The 18,339-nt window shown below is 37.3% G+C and overlaps 2 protein-coding genes and 1 pseudogene across 3 annotated transcripts in view; 2 read left to right on the plus strand and 1 right to left on the minus strand.

Annotated features, from left to right (window-relative positions):
- Positions 1 to 3,497, plus strand: part of LOC107721509 (casein kinase I) — a 28,936-nt gene extending 25,439 nt beyond the window's left edge. For both annotated transcript variants that reach the window (XM_016529566.1, XM_016529565.1), the window contains one exon: positions 2,193 to 3,497. Coding sequence is in view for 1 of the 2 variants with exons in the window: in XM_016529565.1 (XP_016385051.1) it covers positions 2,193 to 2,243 (51 nt within the window). In the remaining variant the exon portion in view is untranslated. The remainder of the gene's footprint in view (positions 1 to 2,192) is intronic.
- A 3,039-nt stretch (positions 3,498 to 6,536) lies between these two features.
- On the minus strand, positions 6,537 to 10,548 carry LOC107721469 (monocarboxylate transporter 4-like; annotated as a pseudogene).
- A 2,672-nt stretch (positions 10,549 to 13,220) lies between these two features.
- Positions 13,221 to 18,339, plus strand: part of LOC107721470 (cytosolic endo-beta-N-acetylglucosaminidase-like) — a 7,414-nt gene continuing 2,295 nt past the window's right edge. Inside the window, 10 exon segments of the mRNA XM_016529478.1 lie at positions 13,221 to 13,412; positions 13,517 to 13,593; positions 13,673 to 13,874; positions 13,958 to 14,106; positions 15,677 to 15,831; positions 15,919 to 16,067; positions 16,176 to 16,347; positions 16,981 to 17,166; positions 17,168 to 17,265; positions 17,600 to 17,711. Coding sequence (XP_016384964.1) covers positions 13,312 to 13,412; positions 13,517 to 13,593; positions 13,673 to 13,874; positions 13,958 to 14,106; positions 15,677 to 15,831; positions 15,919 to 16,067; positions 16,176 to 16,347; positions 16,981 to 17,166; positions 17,168 to 17,265; positions 17,600 to 17,711 — 1,401 coding nt within the window. The 5' untranslated portion in view covers positions 13,221 to 13,311.

The following is an 18,339-nucleotide window of genomic DNA, read 5'->3' on the forward strand; positions in this document are numbered from 1 at the left end:
AAGACATTATTAAAACCGCTTTTATTTACCTCAGGAAAGCCATTTCATGTCCATAGCTCATTAGTTAGCTAGAACACAAAAAAAAATCACTCTAGAGAGACGCATTATGCTAATAATATGCAGTATATTGCATATGAATTTTATCTTAACCTGTTACCATTAATTAATATATTTTTGAATAAATCTGAAATAAAAAAAGTTATTACAGCCACCATTTAAATGTTTGTATTTGAACACCGAATTGGAATAGAAACACAATTATATCATTGGAAAGTTGCCGAATCATATCATATAAATCATATCATATAAAATCTGCCGAACGTGCAATTTAAATGTATATATGTAACTCAGTTTTTATAAGAAAAAAGTTTATTATTAAACTTGATTGATTGATTAATTGATTATTAAATAAACATTATTTTCTGTTTTCAGCTAAACTGAAACTATTTCGGTGTCAGTGTTTCGGTAAAACAAAAGATTTTGGTGCATTACTAGTAAGAACCGTATACTTCAGAGAAGTTGGCCCAGGCTGATAATGACTTCTTATCCTAAGGGCACAAAGCTAAAATTCGTGATGACGCTTATGGCATGACATCATGAATCTGAAAATAGTGATTCTGAGAACTGAATTGACTGTTTACACCTGGTATTAAGATCGGTCTTGGTTGAGCCAAAACACTATGTTTATAAAAATGCACTTTTGTTTCACTTTGTATTTTAGTTCTGTAACTGACTCACAGGTAAATAGGCTGTCCTTTGAGTTTGCGATACATTAAGATGGATTCATGTTGTTCACATATGCAATGTGGTCACATGTTTGTGACCAGCTTGTAATGTGCTTGGAGTGATCGGATCACAAAGTGTTTTGGATCTTTCCCTGTTTACGCGTCTTTAGTGCTGTCTGCTTGTGATTGGATCACCTGAGACTGCCTGATCTTTATACCAGATGTAAACGCGATGTCTTAGAGACATATTCTTTTGTCATTGGTATCCTACACATTCCCATGACACAGTCAAACTGAGATGACTCATGGGAATAGGGGAACAATGGCTATGTTCACACAGCAGAATAATATGGTTGTCAGTCCTGTTTGGAGTGTTAAATATGATTCATTAATCACAGTTCGTTTAAAAAAAAGTGACATTCTGTAACCAGTCTTAAATATGGACAGTCATAAATATTCATGAATCACTAGCGAAATAAGAGAGCATATTGATATTTTATATGAATAGAACCATTTAAACCAATTGACAGTAGTGTCACATTATTGACATGAAGTACACTATGCTTAAACGTTTAGGGTAATTAAGATATAAATTATATATAAATTTCACAAAATATTTAACAGTATTCGGGTTTTCACCCCATACTTTTGAACAGTAGTATATGTGATTGAAATGCAATACGTGTTTATTTGTTATCATTATTTGTTGCTGTGGTTACAGGCGTTATGCAAGAGTTCGTGAAGCAATAGAATTCGGTGATGTCTGTAAAGACATCATCTAATCCGCTCCCATCTTTTTTAAAGAGTCACGCCTAGCAGTTATCACTCCAAAATACTGACTGCTTGAACATAGCCAAACTAAAATTGCGCTGTTAAAGCCAATTCACAGTGCACCGACAAACGGCAACAGACACATTCATCAGGTTTTGTCTGATCATGTTTTGACATTGGTCGGCGCTTGATTTCGCCGAATAAACCTGTTGATTCAGTGTTTGTTGGGTCTCAGAATGTCCGATAAGTCACGTATTGGTCGGCTGCCGTGTTAAGTTCCTTGCACACTGAGTCCAAAATGTTCATATGCGATTTTTCGTATTTGTCATGCTAAAAATTCGTCACGCACAGAAACCTTGCACACCTTTGTAAAAACACCTCTCAAAATGCTTGCTACAGATGCGAAAAACAGAAAATTGAACCCGATCTGAATTTTTTTTTATGACGGGCGAAAGTTTCAGAGGCAATGTGTAAACATGATTGACACAATGTGAGGTCTTGTTTTTTAACCTGTGAAAATTTCAGATGAGAATTTCAGACTCCGTGTGCAAGGACCTTTAGTCTGTGTCTATCAATGCAGTGTGAATTGGCCTTTAAAACCACTCAGGAAGCTACTGAGATACTCTCAGCAACAGTTTGCAGTTATATCATGTGGCATTCAGAAACTGACGTATCTGTCTCTCTTCCCCACGCCAGGCTCTTTCTCGCGTCACCCCAAGTGGCCTGCAGTCTGCCGTGCCTCGGTGAGACCCTCCACACGCCTCAAGAGCAGACCAACCACGGCCCTGATCTGCACTAGGACTTCTCCAGCAGCCTCTAACCATGTGAAATCAACCTCAGCAAATTGAAACAAGAGACTTCATTTCCTCCTTCCTCTCAATGCAATTAAACACACTTGAGAGTCACGCAAACTCAAGAGATGGACAGATTTTGGTTTTCTTTTCTTCTTTTCACACACACCACACACACATTTCCTTACCTACACTACTCCAACAGACACCTGGGCACAACAGTTGTGCTTGTTAACATCACTTTTTGCCAGACAATCGCTGGCGAGATGGGAGGGACGGGACGGGGGGGCCATCACTGCCTTCGGCCCTCTGACACACACCAGGAGGAGAGGGCCGTCCTCCTGCCGTCCAAGGGCCTCTTCGCAAAGCAAGAGCGTCTTGGCTGAAGCCATGTACAGCGGCTCTGATAGCGCGACGCGACGCACCCTCTCCTATTGCAAAAAATTACTTTTACACAGCTTGGAATGCAGCTGTACTGATAGCCATTGACATTTTGCATACCGTAATCTTTTATTTTTGTTTTTTGTTTATGTACAACAGAGATTAAATTGATTTCACACTGGCTACAGTCTTTTGCAGGTGAATCTTTTTCTCTCTTTGTTAGTTTAACCGCGTTAAGCTTAATGAAATGTGCAGAAATAAATCAAAAGTTTGAAAGCCTGTTCGTTCATGTGGTGGGATGAAGGCAGTGTCCTTTTTATGTCGTTTTGTAGTTTATTAAGTGGAAGGCCAGGCGGAGAAACATACAGCAAAGGTTCGAGTAGTCATACCCACAGTATCACCTTTACACTCTTTTAGATGAGTTTTAGTTTTCGTTGCACCAATCAACCTGGCCCTCTATATCAGCTCTCATGTTTTTTGCTCATTGATTTTATTGCATTCCCTTATGCTTTTCTTTTGTTTCTCAAAAGCTGTGAAATGCCTGTATTGTAGAGTTGTTGTTATTAATGTTGATGTTTGTTTCTTTTTACCCCCTGAACTAAGCTTAGTGCTTTTACAGTATCGCAGGCACACGTGGTTGGGTCAAGACTGTTGACAGACATTTATAGCAGGAAGTCGAATAATGTGAAAAGGGCTTCATTTTTCTGACCTGAGGGGTATAAATATGAACAACTTGGGGCATATGTTGAGACAAATGGGCACATTTTCTTTTAACATTTGTGTTTGGATTTAGAAATGGATGTCCTGAGCCCAGCTTGTCTCATTGAGAGTACACCAGCCATCATTTAAGCCATGCCTGATTTGTTTTTGTTTTTCTTTTGACTGACACTTTTAACAATTGAGATGCAAGGTTTTGTTTTTCTTCAACTTTATTTACTGAGTATTACCAATGCTTTTAGTACTACATTTCCCTTGTTTCAAAAGTGTGGTTCCTTGACTTAATGGTGCTATAAGTCACAGAGGATGTGGAAGGCGAGCTGCCTGTTCATATCATTCAGCATAGTAGAGCGTAGGCTTTTTCTGTAGTCATGGGGTGGGGGGGGCGAGTGGTGAAACTCTTAAATTCTGTTGTCATGTATATAGGATGTTTCTAGTGATGGCTAAGTACCAGTTTTTCATAGCCACTGTCTGTGTGTGTGTGTGTGTGTATCGTGAGTATGGGGAAAAGGCTAGTTAGTGCTTAGAGAGGTGCGAGGGACTTTGTTCTGTTCTAGATTTGATAAGTTAGTAATTATTTCTCTCCACTGGTGGTCTCACAGAAACAGCCGCTCCAGTACTGGTGTTGTTTAAATGTAGGCACAAGTACACTTTGTCGGGGATCGAGCTATTATGGATTTCTCCATTTCATTTTCTGGTTCATTCTACACACGACTGCTTGGCCAGTCCTTCTGCATCACACTGTGCTGTATCAGGTGGAATTATGGAAATCTTCCTTCCCTGGAAGATTTTTTTCCTCATTTGTATTGCCACTGTATTTGTGTATTTTAAAATGTGTAAATAAATTAATAAGTACTTGTAAGTTGTTTTTTCCCTTTTCCTTTCACCACATGAAAGATGTTTCTTAAAGACATAGGCCTAGTTCATCCAAAAATTCAAAATTCTATCAATTACTTCATGTCCTTCCAAATGCACAAGGCTTTTTTTTTTTTAATTTATCTTAATTGGGTTGGTTTGACGCCATTTTGCATGAGGCTGTGAGGAATGGCGTGCACTGTATAAAGGTCCTAAATCATGTAACTTTAAAATCAGTTTTATGAAGTTTTTCTACTGTATTTTTTACTGAGTCCGTCGAACTCACTGTATTTTAACTTACTAACTACCCTCAGCCTGGTTTTCATTCCAGTCAAAAATTAAGTTAACGTACACTGTATATTCTTGAAACACAAATATATTTTAATGAAACGTGACAGATTAAAAGTACGTTCCATTTTTTACTTTGGCGCTCCAAAATGGTCAAAGAGGCCACTTTGTAAAAGTGTTAATCGAGTGGGTTAAGTTTTCTGAAGATGCACGATAGCTTATGATAAACATTTATTTCAGGCTTTAATTCACATAAATATTTAGTGCACAGAGCTCATCTAAACGTTTTGAAGCGTTTAAGTTCAGGTGGAATTGGCTTTAAATTGAGGAACAGAAATATGATTTCATTGCAAATCAATGTGTTTCGGAGAAGAACGCTGAAGGCTTCGTGAGTTTGGAACGATAAAGGGTGAGCAAATGACAAATCAACCTTTTTTTGGGGGGGGAGGGAATGAGTGCAGCTGCAGTTCACTTAATAAATGATAGATGGCACTATTTGAATACCTTTTATTAACCAAACTTGTAAAAATAAGACAACTGTGCCGTGTTCAACATTTATTGAGCAGATTTCTTTTTGTTTTTATATGACAGAGATAAGGTCATTATGGGCAGTCTGAAAACTGAAAATAAATACTCCAAATGTTTCCCAGCTCAACTCAGATAGGCACAATGGAAGGGCAGTGAGACTGAATCTGGGTTTACGGAGTCTAAATTTCTCATAGCTGCACTTGTAACAGATGTATTAATGTACAAATCTTTGCCGTGGCGAGTAGCTTAACCAGTAGTAGAGCTGTCTCCTCCAGATGCCGGTATAAAATTAAAACTAATGCCACCAGGCAGTGCTGTCAAACCTCATTTCTATCACAATAGAAATGAAGGGACACTCTGCATGCTTGTCATCATTGTTTGAACAGAAGGTGCATTTTGTGTGAGAAGTGGAAACACTACAGATATCTGTCTCTGCTGATATCTATGAATATGATCAGACTTTTGTGTGCTCACACTTTCAGTTCCTGTGATAGCTGTCTGCTTTTTTTTGTTTATTTTGTAAAATGTTTATTTTGCACTTCATTAAAGATGCTGTAACAACGTTAAACTTCTCAGACTTTAGACATGCCTCCCCTTTCTACATCTCTGCCATTTTGGCATAACCAGGTGAACAAGCAATATATATATATATATATATATATATATAAAAATCAGCATCTGTATCTTTAAAGCTCTCCGTTTCCTCCAGCGATAAACCGCTATCCATTTATTTTCTTTTTAAGGCGTTTGGTGGTGTCAGAATCGAACACCCCTTCAAACTCATGAAAACCGCTCTTGCAAGTTCACTGTAACATAAATGGCTGCTGTAAACATGCAATTTGACTGAAAGGTGCAAAGTGCTTAAAATGAGTTGTGATTGGCTTGAAAAAATGTCTAGAGCCAATTTTCCTTTTACTGTTTATAGATGCTAGGACCAGTGTTGGGAAAGTTACTTTTAAAAGTAATGCATTACAATATTGCGTTACTCCATTAAAAAGTAACTAATTGAGTTACTTTTTATGGAAATTACCTAATTACATTACGTCTGTGTTACTTTTTGTCACCTGAGCTAGGCTTTCTTATTTATTTTTGATAACAAAAAAACCAAAAGATATATTTTTGGCAACTGTAAAGGCCCTTTCACACCAAAAGAGAAATGAATAAGCCTCAGGCTGAAGGAAGTGCCTCTGCACCTCGCTCCTAATTTCTCTCAACACGGGGACAGGAGAGATGTCAGTGAATAAACAGGAAAACAAAGTTACTTATTTGAAAAAGTAACTCAGATATTTTTTTGTAAATTTAAAAGTAATGCGTTACTTTACTAGTTACTTGATAAAGTAATCTGATTACGTAACTCCTGTTACTTGTAATGCGTGTCACAGAGATCGCTGTGATATCTCAGGCCAGTGATTTCAGTGAGACTTCCATGACAAAAATCACTTACAGCACCTTTAACCTGGGTAACGTTGGTTTAAGTCAAAGAAATGTCTGTGGTTTTGAGTTAGACGTATTAAGAGTGGCCTATCTAAATCTCACTGTGTGGCAGTGCAAATGCGATTTTGAACAGTATGAGTGCAGTGTAGGTCTCTATTATTATTAAATATTCATCTGTCAGTAAGTAGCACACATATTAGGACATCACATTGGACTACACAGTGACACACATCAACACTGCAGTTCTCCTCAATCTCCTCTTATTTGTGTCTTTCAACCTCTTCTTAAGCAGAAATGTCCATCAGAGTTTGGTTTCTGGACTACAGGTGATGTTCTTATTCTGCTCATCTTTATCTTTAAGAAATGTTTCCACGTCCTTTGGATCCTTTATAATATTCTCGGCTCTCATTTCTGAGTTTCCATTGGCCTTGTGAGGCTCCTCTATAGGTGGCGTACTGGAGTTATTCTTTGCCTCTACTGTCTGTCCATTTTCTATTGCAGTCTCTGGTGCCTCAGGCTTCTTCTTTATGAACAGAAAGTTGCATATGGCCAGCACTAAAGCTGACATCACAACCTCAATCCCAGCCAGCAGGAAAACAAACATGTACTTCTTAGTGGAGTCCAAAAGGCGCCCTTGACAAAGTGAGAACAAGGATTTCAACAACGTTCAAAGATTCTCAATAGATTACAGTAAGTGTAGCAAGGTTTATAAATGAGGGATGTGGAAAATATCTACTCTAATACATAATTGCATCAACATACATAATATATTTGACAGTTGGTGGGTTGTCTGAACGTTCTGATTTATTGCACAAAGCTGAATTTTCAGCAGCTTTTTATCCAGTCTTCAGTGTCACATGATCCTTCAGAATCATTTTAATGTGCTGACTTGCTGCTCAAGAAACATTCATTATTATTATCAATGTTGAAAACAGTTGTTGCTGCTTAATATTTCTGTGGAAACTGTGATTGATTATTTGTTTTTTTCAGGATTCTTTGATGAATAGAAAGTAAAAAAAACAACATTTATTTGAAATATTTTTTGTGACATTACAAATTTCTTTACTGACACTTTTAATCAGTTGAATGCATCCTTGATCCTATTGAATTGTAGTGCATATTTATTGATTGATCAATTCATTCGTTTATTTTTAAATAGAAATTATACCTTGAAAAAAATGGGCTGTCATAAGATTAAAGTAAAATGTTAAAATATTTTGTAATTACTGGATTAACACATTCAGCTACAACAATGTTTGTCAATTTATGTGACATTTGTAGCAGAAATGTGCATTGTGTGTGTGTTATGCACTGTTGTGCTTGTCCTACTAGTAGTTCCCCACAACCATGTAATGTTCTTTCATGTTCTTGGGCAGTCAAACCATTCAAAATCTAAATTCATTAAACGATTCTATATTTCTCAACGTACTTTAGTTTAAGAGGAAGCTAACCTACGGTATAAATCATTTTAGTTTAAAATAAAATGTAAACACTCACCAGCAGATGGAGGCCCAACCAGCACAGCAATGGCTTCAAGCAGGAGAACTAAACCAATGGCGCTTGAGAACTTCTCTGTACCCACAACAGCCATGAGAACCTCGAACTGCAAGGCTCCCACCATGCCATAAGAGATGCCAAAGAAGATGCAGAACACCACCAGAGAGGCGTAGTCTTTAGACAGGGAGCCCACCAGATCTGTGGTGCCATTGAATATGAGAGCAAAACTGAAGAGGTAGACGCATCGAGGGCGAACCCACTGGAGTCCAGCGATGATGCCACACGTGGGCCGTGCGAAAATGTCAATGAAACCCAGAATGGTAAGCAGGAGGGCGGATTTCGTGTCTTCGTTTCCCAACTCTTTGGCATAGCTCACCCACAGGCACAGCAGTTCAGAAGCATCCCTCCCAAGATGAGGAAGCCCCCTCTCCAGCCATATTCATACTGAAGGACTTGCCCCAAAGGGGACAGACAGCAGAGAGCCACTGGACTCCCAGCTGCGGCCAGGCCATTAGCCAGCGGCCGCTTCTCACTGAAATATCGATTCAACATAATGAGTGACGGCTGGAAGTTCAGAGCCATTCCAAGACCTGGAATCAGAAGATAGAAATGTTTACATGTCCCTGGATAGACATCAGTAAAAGAGTAAATGATGGCTGAGGTACCTGTAATGACTCCTGTACACAAGTAAATGTGGATGATGCTTGTGGCAAATGATGCCAAGACCATTCCCAACGATGCAAAGAGGCCACCCACCAACATCACTGGACGGCATCCAAATCGATTCACTAAAATGCTGCATAAAGGCCCTGCGAAGAGTAATTATATGCATATACTCTATCTGAACTACCGTATTGTCCCGAATATAAGACGATGTTTTTTTCTTGGAAATACATCTGAAAAAACGCGGTCGTCTTATATTCAGGGTCTAGACTTTGACATGTCAATAATACACCCACAACACTAGGTGGCGACAAAACCGCATAAAACGAGTGTGCCATGAAATACGTAATGTAATGCGTGTTGTAAAGAGCGCAAGTAAAAACAAAAGAAGCAGAAAACCTTAAAGCTGCATGAGTCGTGACTGTCACGTTAACCTGATGGTGTTTTTTTTTTATTTTTATGGTATATCAAAAAGTGTTTATTTTTTAAATGTGATTGTTGGTACATTTTACCAGTTTTTACCATACTTTCAAAAAAATATGCAATATGAAAATAATTGAAGACAAAATGTGTTTTACTGAGAAAAAACAAGATTTGGTTTTTAAAAAGCCTTTTTCCAAAAGGTACATCTGGAAAAAGGGAGGTCGTCTTATAATCAGGGTCGTCTTATATTCGGGCCAATACGGTATTTGTATCCAGTTTAAACTAATTAGAAGACATTAAAGGGATTGTTACTCAGAAATGAACATTCTGTCATTGTTTACTCCAGTGCTGTTTTAGACCCCCATCGACATTTGTTACATGGACAAAAACAGTTCAGACATTCTGTTCCCATGAACAAGAAAGAAAGTAATACAAATTTGGAACAATGATGACAGAATGTTCATTTTTGGGTGAACTACTACTTTGTTTGGTGGTCAAGTCAAGTTACCTTTTTTTATATAGCGCTTTTAACAATACAGATTGTGTCAAAGCAGCTTTACAGTATTAAATAGGAAAATAGTGTGACAACAATAAACACTCAATTTTCAGTTAAAGGCAGTGGTGAACATACCAGTGCCATAAAGCATAGCCAGCAGGATGGAGGAGATCCAGGCTGTGTCACTGTAGCCCACTTCAAACTCTCTAATCAGCTCCTTGAAGAAAACACTGACAGCCTTGGGAAGAGCGTAGGAGAAACCTGTGATGAGGGGCCTTCACTCCACTACTGCCATCATCCAGTGCCACTCCACCCATGATGCTCTACTGCTCTGTGGAGAGATGAGACACTCATGTTCTCAGGGGAATATAGGTTGTAGTACGCAAGTCTATTATGATGCCTTCAGGACCTTAAAGGGGTCATATGATGCGATTTCAAGTTTTCCTTTATTCAATATTCGCAAGTGTTGGGACCGTCTCTAAACTTACATATGATATACGACATTTATTAAAATAAACTCAAATTATATCTAAATATTGCTAAATATACCTGATTCGTAGATGAACACTTTACAGTTGGTTTTGTGACTGTAAGTCATTCTCTTCAAAAGCTATTGAAGTTACAATCATGTATACCAATGTCGTATTTAACTTTAGAGATGGTCCCTAAACTTGCGAATATAGACGTCAACTGCCAGTGGGCCGCGATTCCAAAAAGCATTGTGAGCCTGAGTAGACCGTAGGTCTAACTAGGTCCTTTGGATATAGGAAAAAGGTCATAAAAATAAATTCAGGATTACATTTTATTACAAATGAACTATATTTGTTTTTATCAAGTCATTTATTTCTCTGTTATTTATTTATTTATAATTTCTGCAGGTTTGGTCCTCCATAGCAGTAGGCCCGTGACCTCTCACGTTTGCTCTCAATCATGCCAATGAGTCTGCGCAGTGAACACACCAGTACGCCACGCCTGCCATGACGCACACCACAATTTCATTATAAGCATAGTTGCTAAATCCGCGTATTATACGCGATTTTGGGCTTCTTTTTTGTAAAGTTGCGTGAAAAAATCCCAGGTCGCGGGTTGCGGATTGAATGACATCAAATTGACTTTTAAACCTGGTCCTAAGATCTGTGCAAATATTTATCTTATTCTGGAGAGGCTAATTAACGTCATTTTGGCATTACACCATGTTTTACCATTTACCCAAATCCTCTAATTGCCATAATAAGCTTCCGGGATATGAAACTAACTGTAAATGGTACTTACTAAAATATGATGCTCTGCCACCTTCAGATTTCAGTTCTGTTCACCGGAACACACTTCTAGCAGCACGTCTGACATTACAGACGCAGCTGGGTCCTAAAGTCTGCGGCTCTCATCATGTTTTCATGTTCACCTAAGCGTGCTTGTGACGCCAGCTTTTCTTTCCGTTTCTGTGCAACTGTGAAAATAACCTGGCCAGTTCTGAGGTTCAGTAATTTGTGAAATATTAAAAGCTGTCTTTTTAGTGGAAACTGGAAATTTCAAACTGGAATGTTATTTCAAATATGCCGAATATCTGTGAAAAAGTGCATACTGAGTTTCTGGAGAAGCTTAACATGCATATCCATCTCAAATATTTGAAGAAGTCATATGCAGTCAAATTCATGTAAACTAAAGGCATCGCTGCTTGTTTGAAAAATCAGGCCTGGCTCAATTGGACATTTCCATACATGTATTTTTCTTGTTCTTTAACTTTAATGTCAGAAAAGAGCATTTATGGTCTAGTCTGTTCCACTGTAGCTTTTCACTGCAGAACATTGCAGTTTGTTTTGAACTTTCCGGCGGGAACCGGACTGGCCTCTGTAATAACCTGCGGGGCATCAGTGGATTGATCAGTGCTGTGGCGTAACACAATCATTTCACAAACACAGATCTAATGTGGGTCACGAATACATTAAGCCCAACACATCGACTGGCTTGAGCAAACCATGCAAAGCTGTTCAATGCGTATTTAGCATAGGCCTGTTCCATCAGAATTTAAATTGAAATATTTTCTGGATAAATATGTTTAAAATATATAACGGCTTTAATTGAATCATTGTAAACAAACTTGATGACTTATTATAGAAGCATAACAATGCAAAGGGAAAAAAGGAAAAGAATGACAGGAAACGATGGGGATGACTCGACACGTTCAAGTTGAGTTCCTGTAAATGAGCTAATCTACATGTTGTTAGTTTCTCTTTTTGAATGCTTGCAGAATGTCTATGCAAGTTGCCTCAAGTAAATATATGGATGTATATTTAACGTAAGTGTATATGCATTCGATGTGTTGCCAAAACATTAGATTGGCAGTGATATTGGTTTTACTATCATTGATTTATGTATACCAGAATAATTGAAAAACAATATACGCAAATGTTATCTGTGCCCATGAAGCTGTGGGTGAAAATGAATTTTTACTACATTAAAGTCTGCATCTCAGAAACTGTTAATGAAAATGAAACTTCCAGATTTCCATGGCACCCTAGTATCCCTTCTGCTTCAGACTGCAGGCCCTTCATGACTACTGAAAGAAGAAAAAGCAGAAGAGAATCATTGTGCCAGCAGCAAATAGACGATTGTATGAGAAGTGTTTAGACACATTCGGAATGAGACAAAATGGACAAAGAATGTGAATTATTTATGAACTGATGTATTTGAGCTCCTCTCTAATTCAGATTTGGTTATTTGAATACGTTTTCTAGCTGGAAACTGGAGGCCTCACATAACACTACCACTACCACTAAATAATCCTGCAGAAAATCATAGTGAAGCCACATACTTACTGTTCACCAGGGCTCACCCCAGTATTCAAAATCATATAATAATGTGGGTAATTGGCTATTTATTTCTAATATTTTTTTTCCATGAGTCACATTTATAGTTATCTTGTTTATTGTACTTCTGAGTCTCAAATGATAACTCCAGTGGCTTTACCGGGTGCAGCATGCTTTGTGTATCTTGTCTAGGTCAGTGCATGTAAGATGGCTTGATGATTCACAGCAACTGACCGTATAACTTTTCATGAGTGCTTAGGATAAACATGAAATGTGACCATGGACCACAAAAGCAGTCTTAAGTAGCACGGGTATATTTAGCAGTAGCCAAAAATACATTGTATGGGTCAAAATTATTGATTTTTCTTTTATGCCAAAAATCATTAGAACGTTAAGTAAAGATCATGTTCCATGAAGATATTTAGTAAATTTCTTACTGTAAATATATTAAAACTTAATTTTTGATTAGTAATATGCATTGCTAAGAACTTAATTTCCAGATTTTCAAATAGTTGTATCTCGGCCAAATATTGTCCTATCCTAACAAACCATACATCAATGGAAAGCTTATTTATTCAGCTTTCAGATGATGTATAAATCTCAATTTCGAGAAATTGACCCTTATGGCTGGTTTTGTGGTCCAGGGTCACAAATATGTTTTGATATACATTTTAAAACAGGCAGTTTAATTTCATAATATTCCATCTGGGTAAAGCAATTACCTGTCGCCTCTGTTGCCAGTCATTAAAGGTCTACTCTACTGCCCTCTAGTGAAGCTAGAGCAACACCGTCACGCAGGATGACGCACTGCCACTCTTTCAGCCAATCAGCGCACAGGCGGAAGCTGGTCGTTCTTTCTGCTTCTAACTCTGACTCTCACTGCTGCTAGAAATTACTGCTTTGTCTGGAAACTGGCTATCCGCTGACATTTGTAAATGGAAAGTGTTTCTACAAAAGAGAAAGATAACATGACATCCCGCAAACGAAAAAGGGAAGAAACTACAAGCAGTAAGATTCCCAAATCTGAGGAGAACAGGTAACTTTGCTTTGACTGATGCATTTTTATAATCGTATCTGCATGTTATGTAAATCTTTTATTGCCATTACAACTTATGTTCAATGTGATGCTTGTTTGTTCAGCTCTGAGTCTTGCCTCAGTCAGCCAAGCGATCAAAGTGTTCATGAAGTCATAACTTACGAGCCATCTAGGTTGCCAGGTACTGATCATATATGCTGCATCTTAATCTTTTTAAAAGATTACTGGCTCTTTTAAAAGTATTTTTTGTGATCTAACAGCAATCCACTATGATCCTGACACAACTGAGCCCATCAGCTGCAGTCTGAAGTCTCTTGATGAATTGTTGTCGTGGAAACGCAATGAAGCAAGCCCTTTTAATGTGGCCACTGTGCCTTTGGCTAGCAGGTATCCTCCACTGCACAGCTGCCCTAGACGGACATTGGTGTCCCATGACATGATGGGTGGCTACCTGGAGGACAGGTACAACTCAGAGTTTAACCGATTTTCAAGCGTGTTATGTCAGTTTCATTAGTTGTTTTCATGGTCCTGTCCTTTCTGCTGAGGTTCATTCAAGGTGCAGAGGTGGAGACACCATATGCCTTCTATCACTGGGAGTATATTGACATCTTCAACTACTTCAGTCATCAGATGGTAACCATTCCTCCTGCAGTTTGGACAAACGCAGCACATAAGCATGGAGTGCTCTCTATAGGTGAGTCTCTTGGTGGGATTTTAAGGACTTGCTCTAAAAAGAACATCCTTGTAATAAAGAAGTATGCTTTAGCAGAAATACTCTATATTATAAAAGAATATACCTAAGTGCAAACTGAATGTAATGTTTTCTGACACTAAAATGCATATTAATTGCCATTAAATGAAACACTATTATAGTTTAAATTTATACTATATGCTTAAATCTTTCATGTAATTTCTTAATTCTATTGAAATGTCTATATATGGTTTTTAAATATATTTGTAGTTACACATTTGTAATGATGAAATGTAAATTTAGTACATTTCAAATATTAATTTGAAATGTAATACTGAATAACATAACCATGTACTTTAGTGTGAGTATGTTGGTCAACGCATCAAATTAAGTGTACTTTAAATGACAAAAGTTTAAAATCTACTTTAAAGAAAAACTTACTGACATTGTTACAAAGTGCATTTTTCTTAAAAGTGGACTTATGCTAAGAAACATATTCTTGAAAGTGTACTCTTAATTGGCCTATTATGCCATTAATATTATCTGCAAGTAGTTTTTACAAATATTAGTGCTGTCAAACGATTAATCATGATTAATCGCATCCAAAAATTGTTTTTGTTTACAAAATATATGTATGTGTACTGTGTATATTTATGTATATATAAATACACACACACATACAGTATATATATTTAAAATATTTAAATGTATTTACATGCTTAAATTTATATTCATATAATTTATATTATATAAATATATTTAAAATATTAACATAACATTTTTCTTCTATATCTACATGCATGCATGTTAAGTCAAGTCAAGTCAAGTTTATTTGTACAGCGCTTTTCACGACACAGCACTAAAAAATATATTTTCAGGATTTGAATTACGCTACAAGTGTTCATTCAATATAATTATGCAGATTTCTTTTTCACAAGGGTAATTCACCCAAAAACAAATATTTTGTCAACATTTCCTCAACCTGATATTGTTCCAAACCATGTTTGTTCTTTCTTCTGTGAAACAAAAAAGGAGAAATTTAGCCGAGTGTCCAAGCTGCTCTTTTCCATACAATAGACAGCAGGTGACGTCCAAGCTCCTATCAGGACAAAACAGCATCATAAACATAATCCATATAAATTGCTTGCCATATTAAAAGTGTTCTGAAGCCATATGACCTTGAGCTTGAGAAAGGTGCTTTATGAAAAAAAATTTATATATATATATATAGTGACTCAAATTTCAGCCTGCTTTATACAAAAAACAGTCATATGCCTTTTGAAGAGTCATAATATAGCGCACAAGTCATATAGACACTTTGAATATACATTTATAGTTGGAGGTTGACAGCTAGTGTTCTCAGTGTAATGGCATGGAAAAGAGCAGCTTGGGCATACTACAAAATTTCTGCTTTTGTGCTCCACAGGAAAAACTATATGTTTGCAATGACATGAGAGTGAATAAATGATTATTTCATTTTTGGTTTACTATTCCTGTAATTAACCACAGCACCTCCTCTATACACAAGTGAAACCAGAATTGATGTATTAAAATAGTCCTGTTCCCCTCTAAGGCACATTCATCACAGAGTGGACAGATGGAGCGAAGATATGTGAGGCCTTCCTTGCAGATGAGGAGAGTTACCGCGCAGCTGCTGATAAGTTGGTTCAGATTTCCCACTGCTACGGCTTTGACGGCTGGCTCATTAACATAGAAAATGTGCTGAGTGTGAGTAACCAAGGCATATCTGATTATATAGAGGCCTATGTGGACATAATGTGTGGTACATAACCCCAAATTTCACTCACTCCTCAGGAGACTGCGGTGAAGAACACTGGCCCTTTTCTGCGCTACCTCACAGACCAGGTGCATGAGCGCGTTCCAGGCAGTGTGGTGATCTGGTATGACAGCGTGCTGAAAAACGGCTCGCTCAACTGGCAGAATGAACTCAATGATGACAACAGGCAAGTAATGGTCTTGAGGCATTATAGAGGGGCAAATCAGGTCTGTGAGATTTATGCGGTAGATATTGTGCAACTTATGCCATCAGCTTCCTTTTTTCATCCTGTCAGAATGTTTTTTGATACCTGTGATGGAATATTCACTAACTACAACTGGACAGAGCAGAGTCTGGAGTGGATGAAGTCCTACTCTGCTGCTCAGGGCCGCTTTGCTGACATCTATGTTGGTGTTGACGTGTTTGCAAGAGGGAAGGTGGTCGGAGGGAAATTTGAGACCAATAAGGTTAGTGAAGTTTTAGTTAGAGAATAATTTCAATATATGAACACTACCATTCAGAATTCTGGTGTTAGTAAGGAGTTTAAATTGTTTTTGAAAGAAGTCTCTTAGTAGCTACGAAACGTAAGAGCCCAATAAAATAAAATGTTTTCATGGTTTCTTAAGATGTGAAGTATTTTTACATTGTTTTTTGGCCTTGACCCTCAGAAACAAGCAGTCCAAGTTATGGCTTATTTTGATTTGTTGAATATTCATGAAAACATGAGTGCTACAGTTATAGTTACAGATCCAGCTACAGTTATAGATATTTTTAATGTATCTGTATCATTCTACATTGGATATTTAATTGTTCATGCCTATTTTTACATTTAGATTACCGTTTCCTTCATCCACCCATAAAGTTTAAAACTTTAGAAATGTAACATTAAATGTAATATTTTGAAAATGTCTAAACGAATATCCATTCTCATATTGTAATTCATAATGCCTAAATTCACTTGTAGCATTTAAGACAATCAATTTTAGTTTTTAGTGTTTTATTCTTCATTTATTTAGACAAACTAGTATTGAATTTACTTATTGGCCATTTTCAAATATTGATGCATCCCTGGTAATTTCTTAGTTTTTTGTATGATGTAGGTTGAGATGAAGAGAAGCTGGTTTAATCTGCATGCTCAGGAGATCCAGCCTCTGTACCTCTCTGAGGACTTGAACAATGGCGGCTGGCTGAGAACCCGTGGCTGCTCAGAGGACGCTTGGATCGGAGGCAGCTCTCTGATGGTGGAGGGCATGATTCCATCTGGACTTTCTGAAGTCTGTGCAAGGTAGCAGTGTCTTTCCAGAAGCATTAGCAGTGGATAACCAGTTGGTTGAGCAGTTTGCACAGAATTGTGGCCGTTGGACTTTGGACGGCTGGACTACCAGGTGAGAGTCTAAACAATTTTTCATTTTCCTAGTTAATCACTGTACTAGGATATATCCACTGTACTAGGATATAACCCTCCTGACTAGCGCATCTCACAGTGTAAATAGTATTTATAGCTGTTAACTGATGAAAACAGGCTGTGTGACAATGAGGAATTATTACCTCGAAATTTATGTCGGAACGCATGTTTGACTCTTCGCTATTTTTCACATGCCAATGATTATTCAAAAGCCTGCATGCCATAGGTTGCTGATCCCTGCTTTCAAGTTTAAATGTTTTTGGGCATACCATTAATACCTTCTCTAATCAAACTCAATGTGGTTCTATGCATAGATGTTTCCTGTTGAAAATGATTGGCTGCTCATTGCGAGAAGTTTGTATTCGTGTTTCCCGAGATGAAGGCGATGAAAATGTTTCCTTTAACTGCAGGATTGGAGAGATTATGGTGAGATACACATGTACATTACAAATGTCTTTTGTATGAATGTATGAAAAATTGATTTACTAAAGACTACTTCTAACAATGCTATTAAATTAGTATTTTTTAAAATTGACTTTACAGTAAGCAAGCGTTATATGACAGCAATATATATGACAGGTAATTAAAATGTAAAAATATGGGAATGAGCAGCACAATTTAAGAATAATATATATAATAATATTTAATTAATAATTATTAAAAGTATCAACTGATATCAGTAAATTAAATAAAAACTGGCCTTTAACTGATAGGGTACCAATACGTTAACTTTTCTGTTTTGTTTGACAACAAAATTAACAAACATTAATACTGTATATCAAATGTGAATTTAGAAATGTCTTAAAAAATATACAGTAAGTTGCATAATTGCCTTCCAGGTTGCCCTACAAATTGACATCATAACTAAACAAACATATGTGACCCTGGACCACAAAACCAGTCATAAGGGTCAATTTCTCGAAATTGAGATTTATACATCATCTGAAAGCTGAATAAATAAGCTTTCCATTGATGTATGGTTTGTTAGGACAGGATGATATTTGGCCGAGATACAACTATTTGAAAATCTGGAATCTGAGGGTGCAAAAAAATC

Source organism: Sinocyclocheilus rhinocerous, unplaced genomic scaffold (genome assembly GCF_001515625.1).
Source record: "Sinocyclocheilus rhinocerous isolate Xijiao unplaced genomic scaffold, SAMN03320098_v1.1 scaffold481, whole genome shotgun sequence".
Lineage (NCBI taxonomy): Eukaryota > Metazoa > Chordata > Actinopteri > Cypriniformes > Cyprinidae > Sinocyclocheilus > Sinocyclocheilus rhinocerous.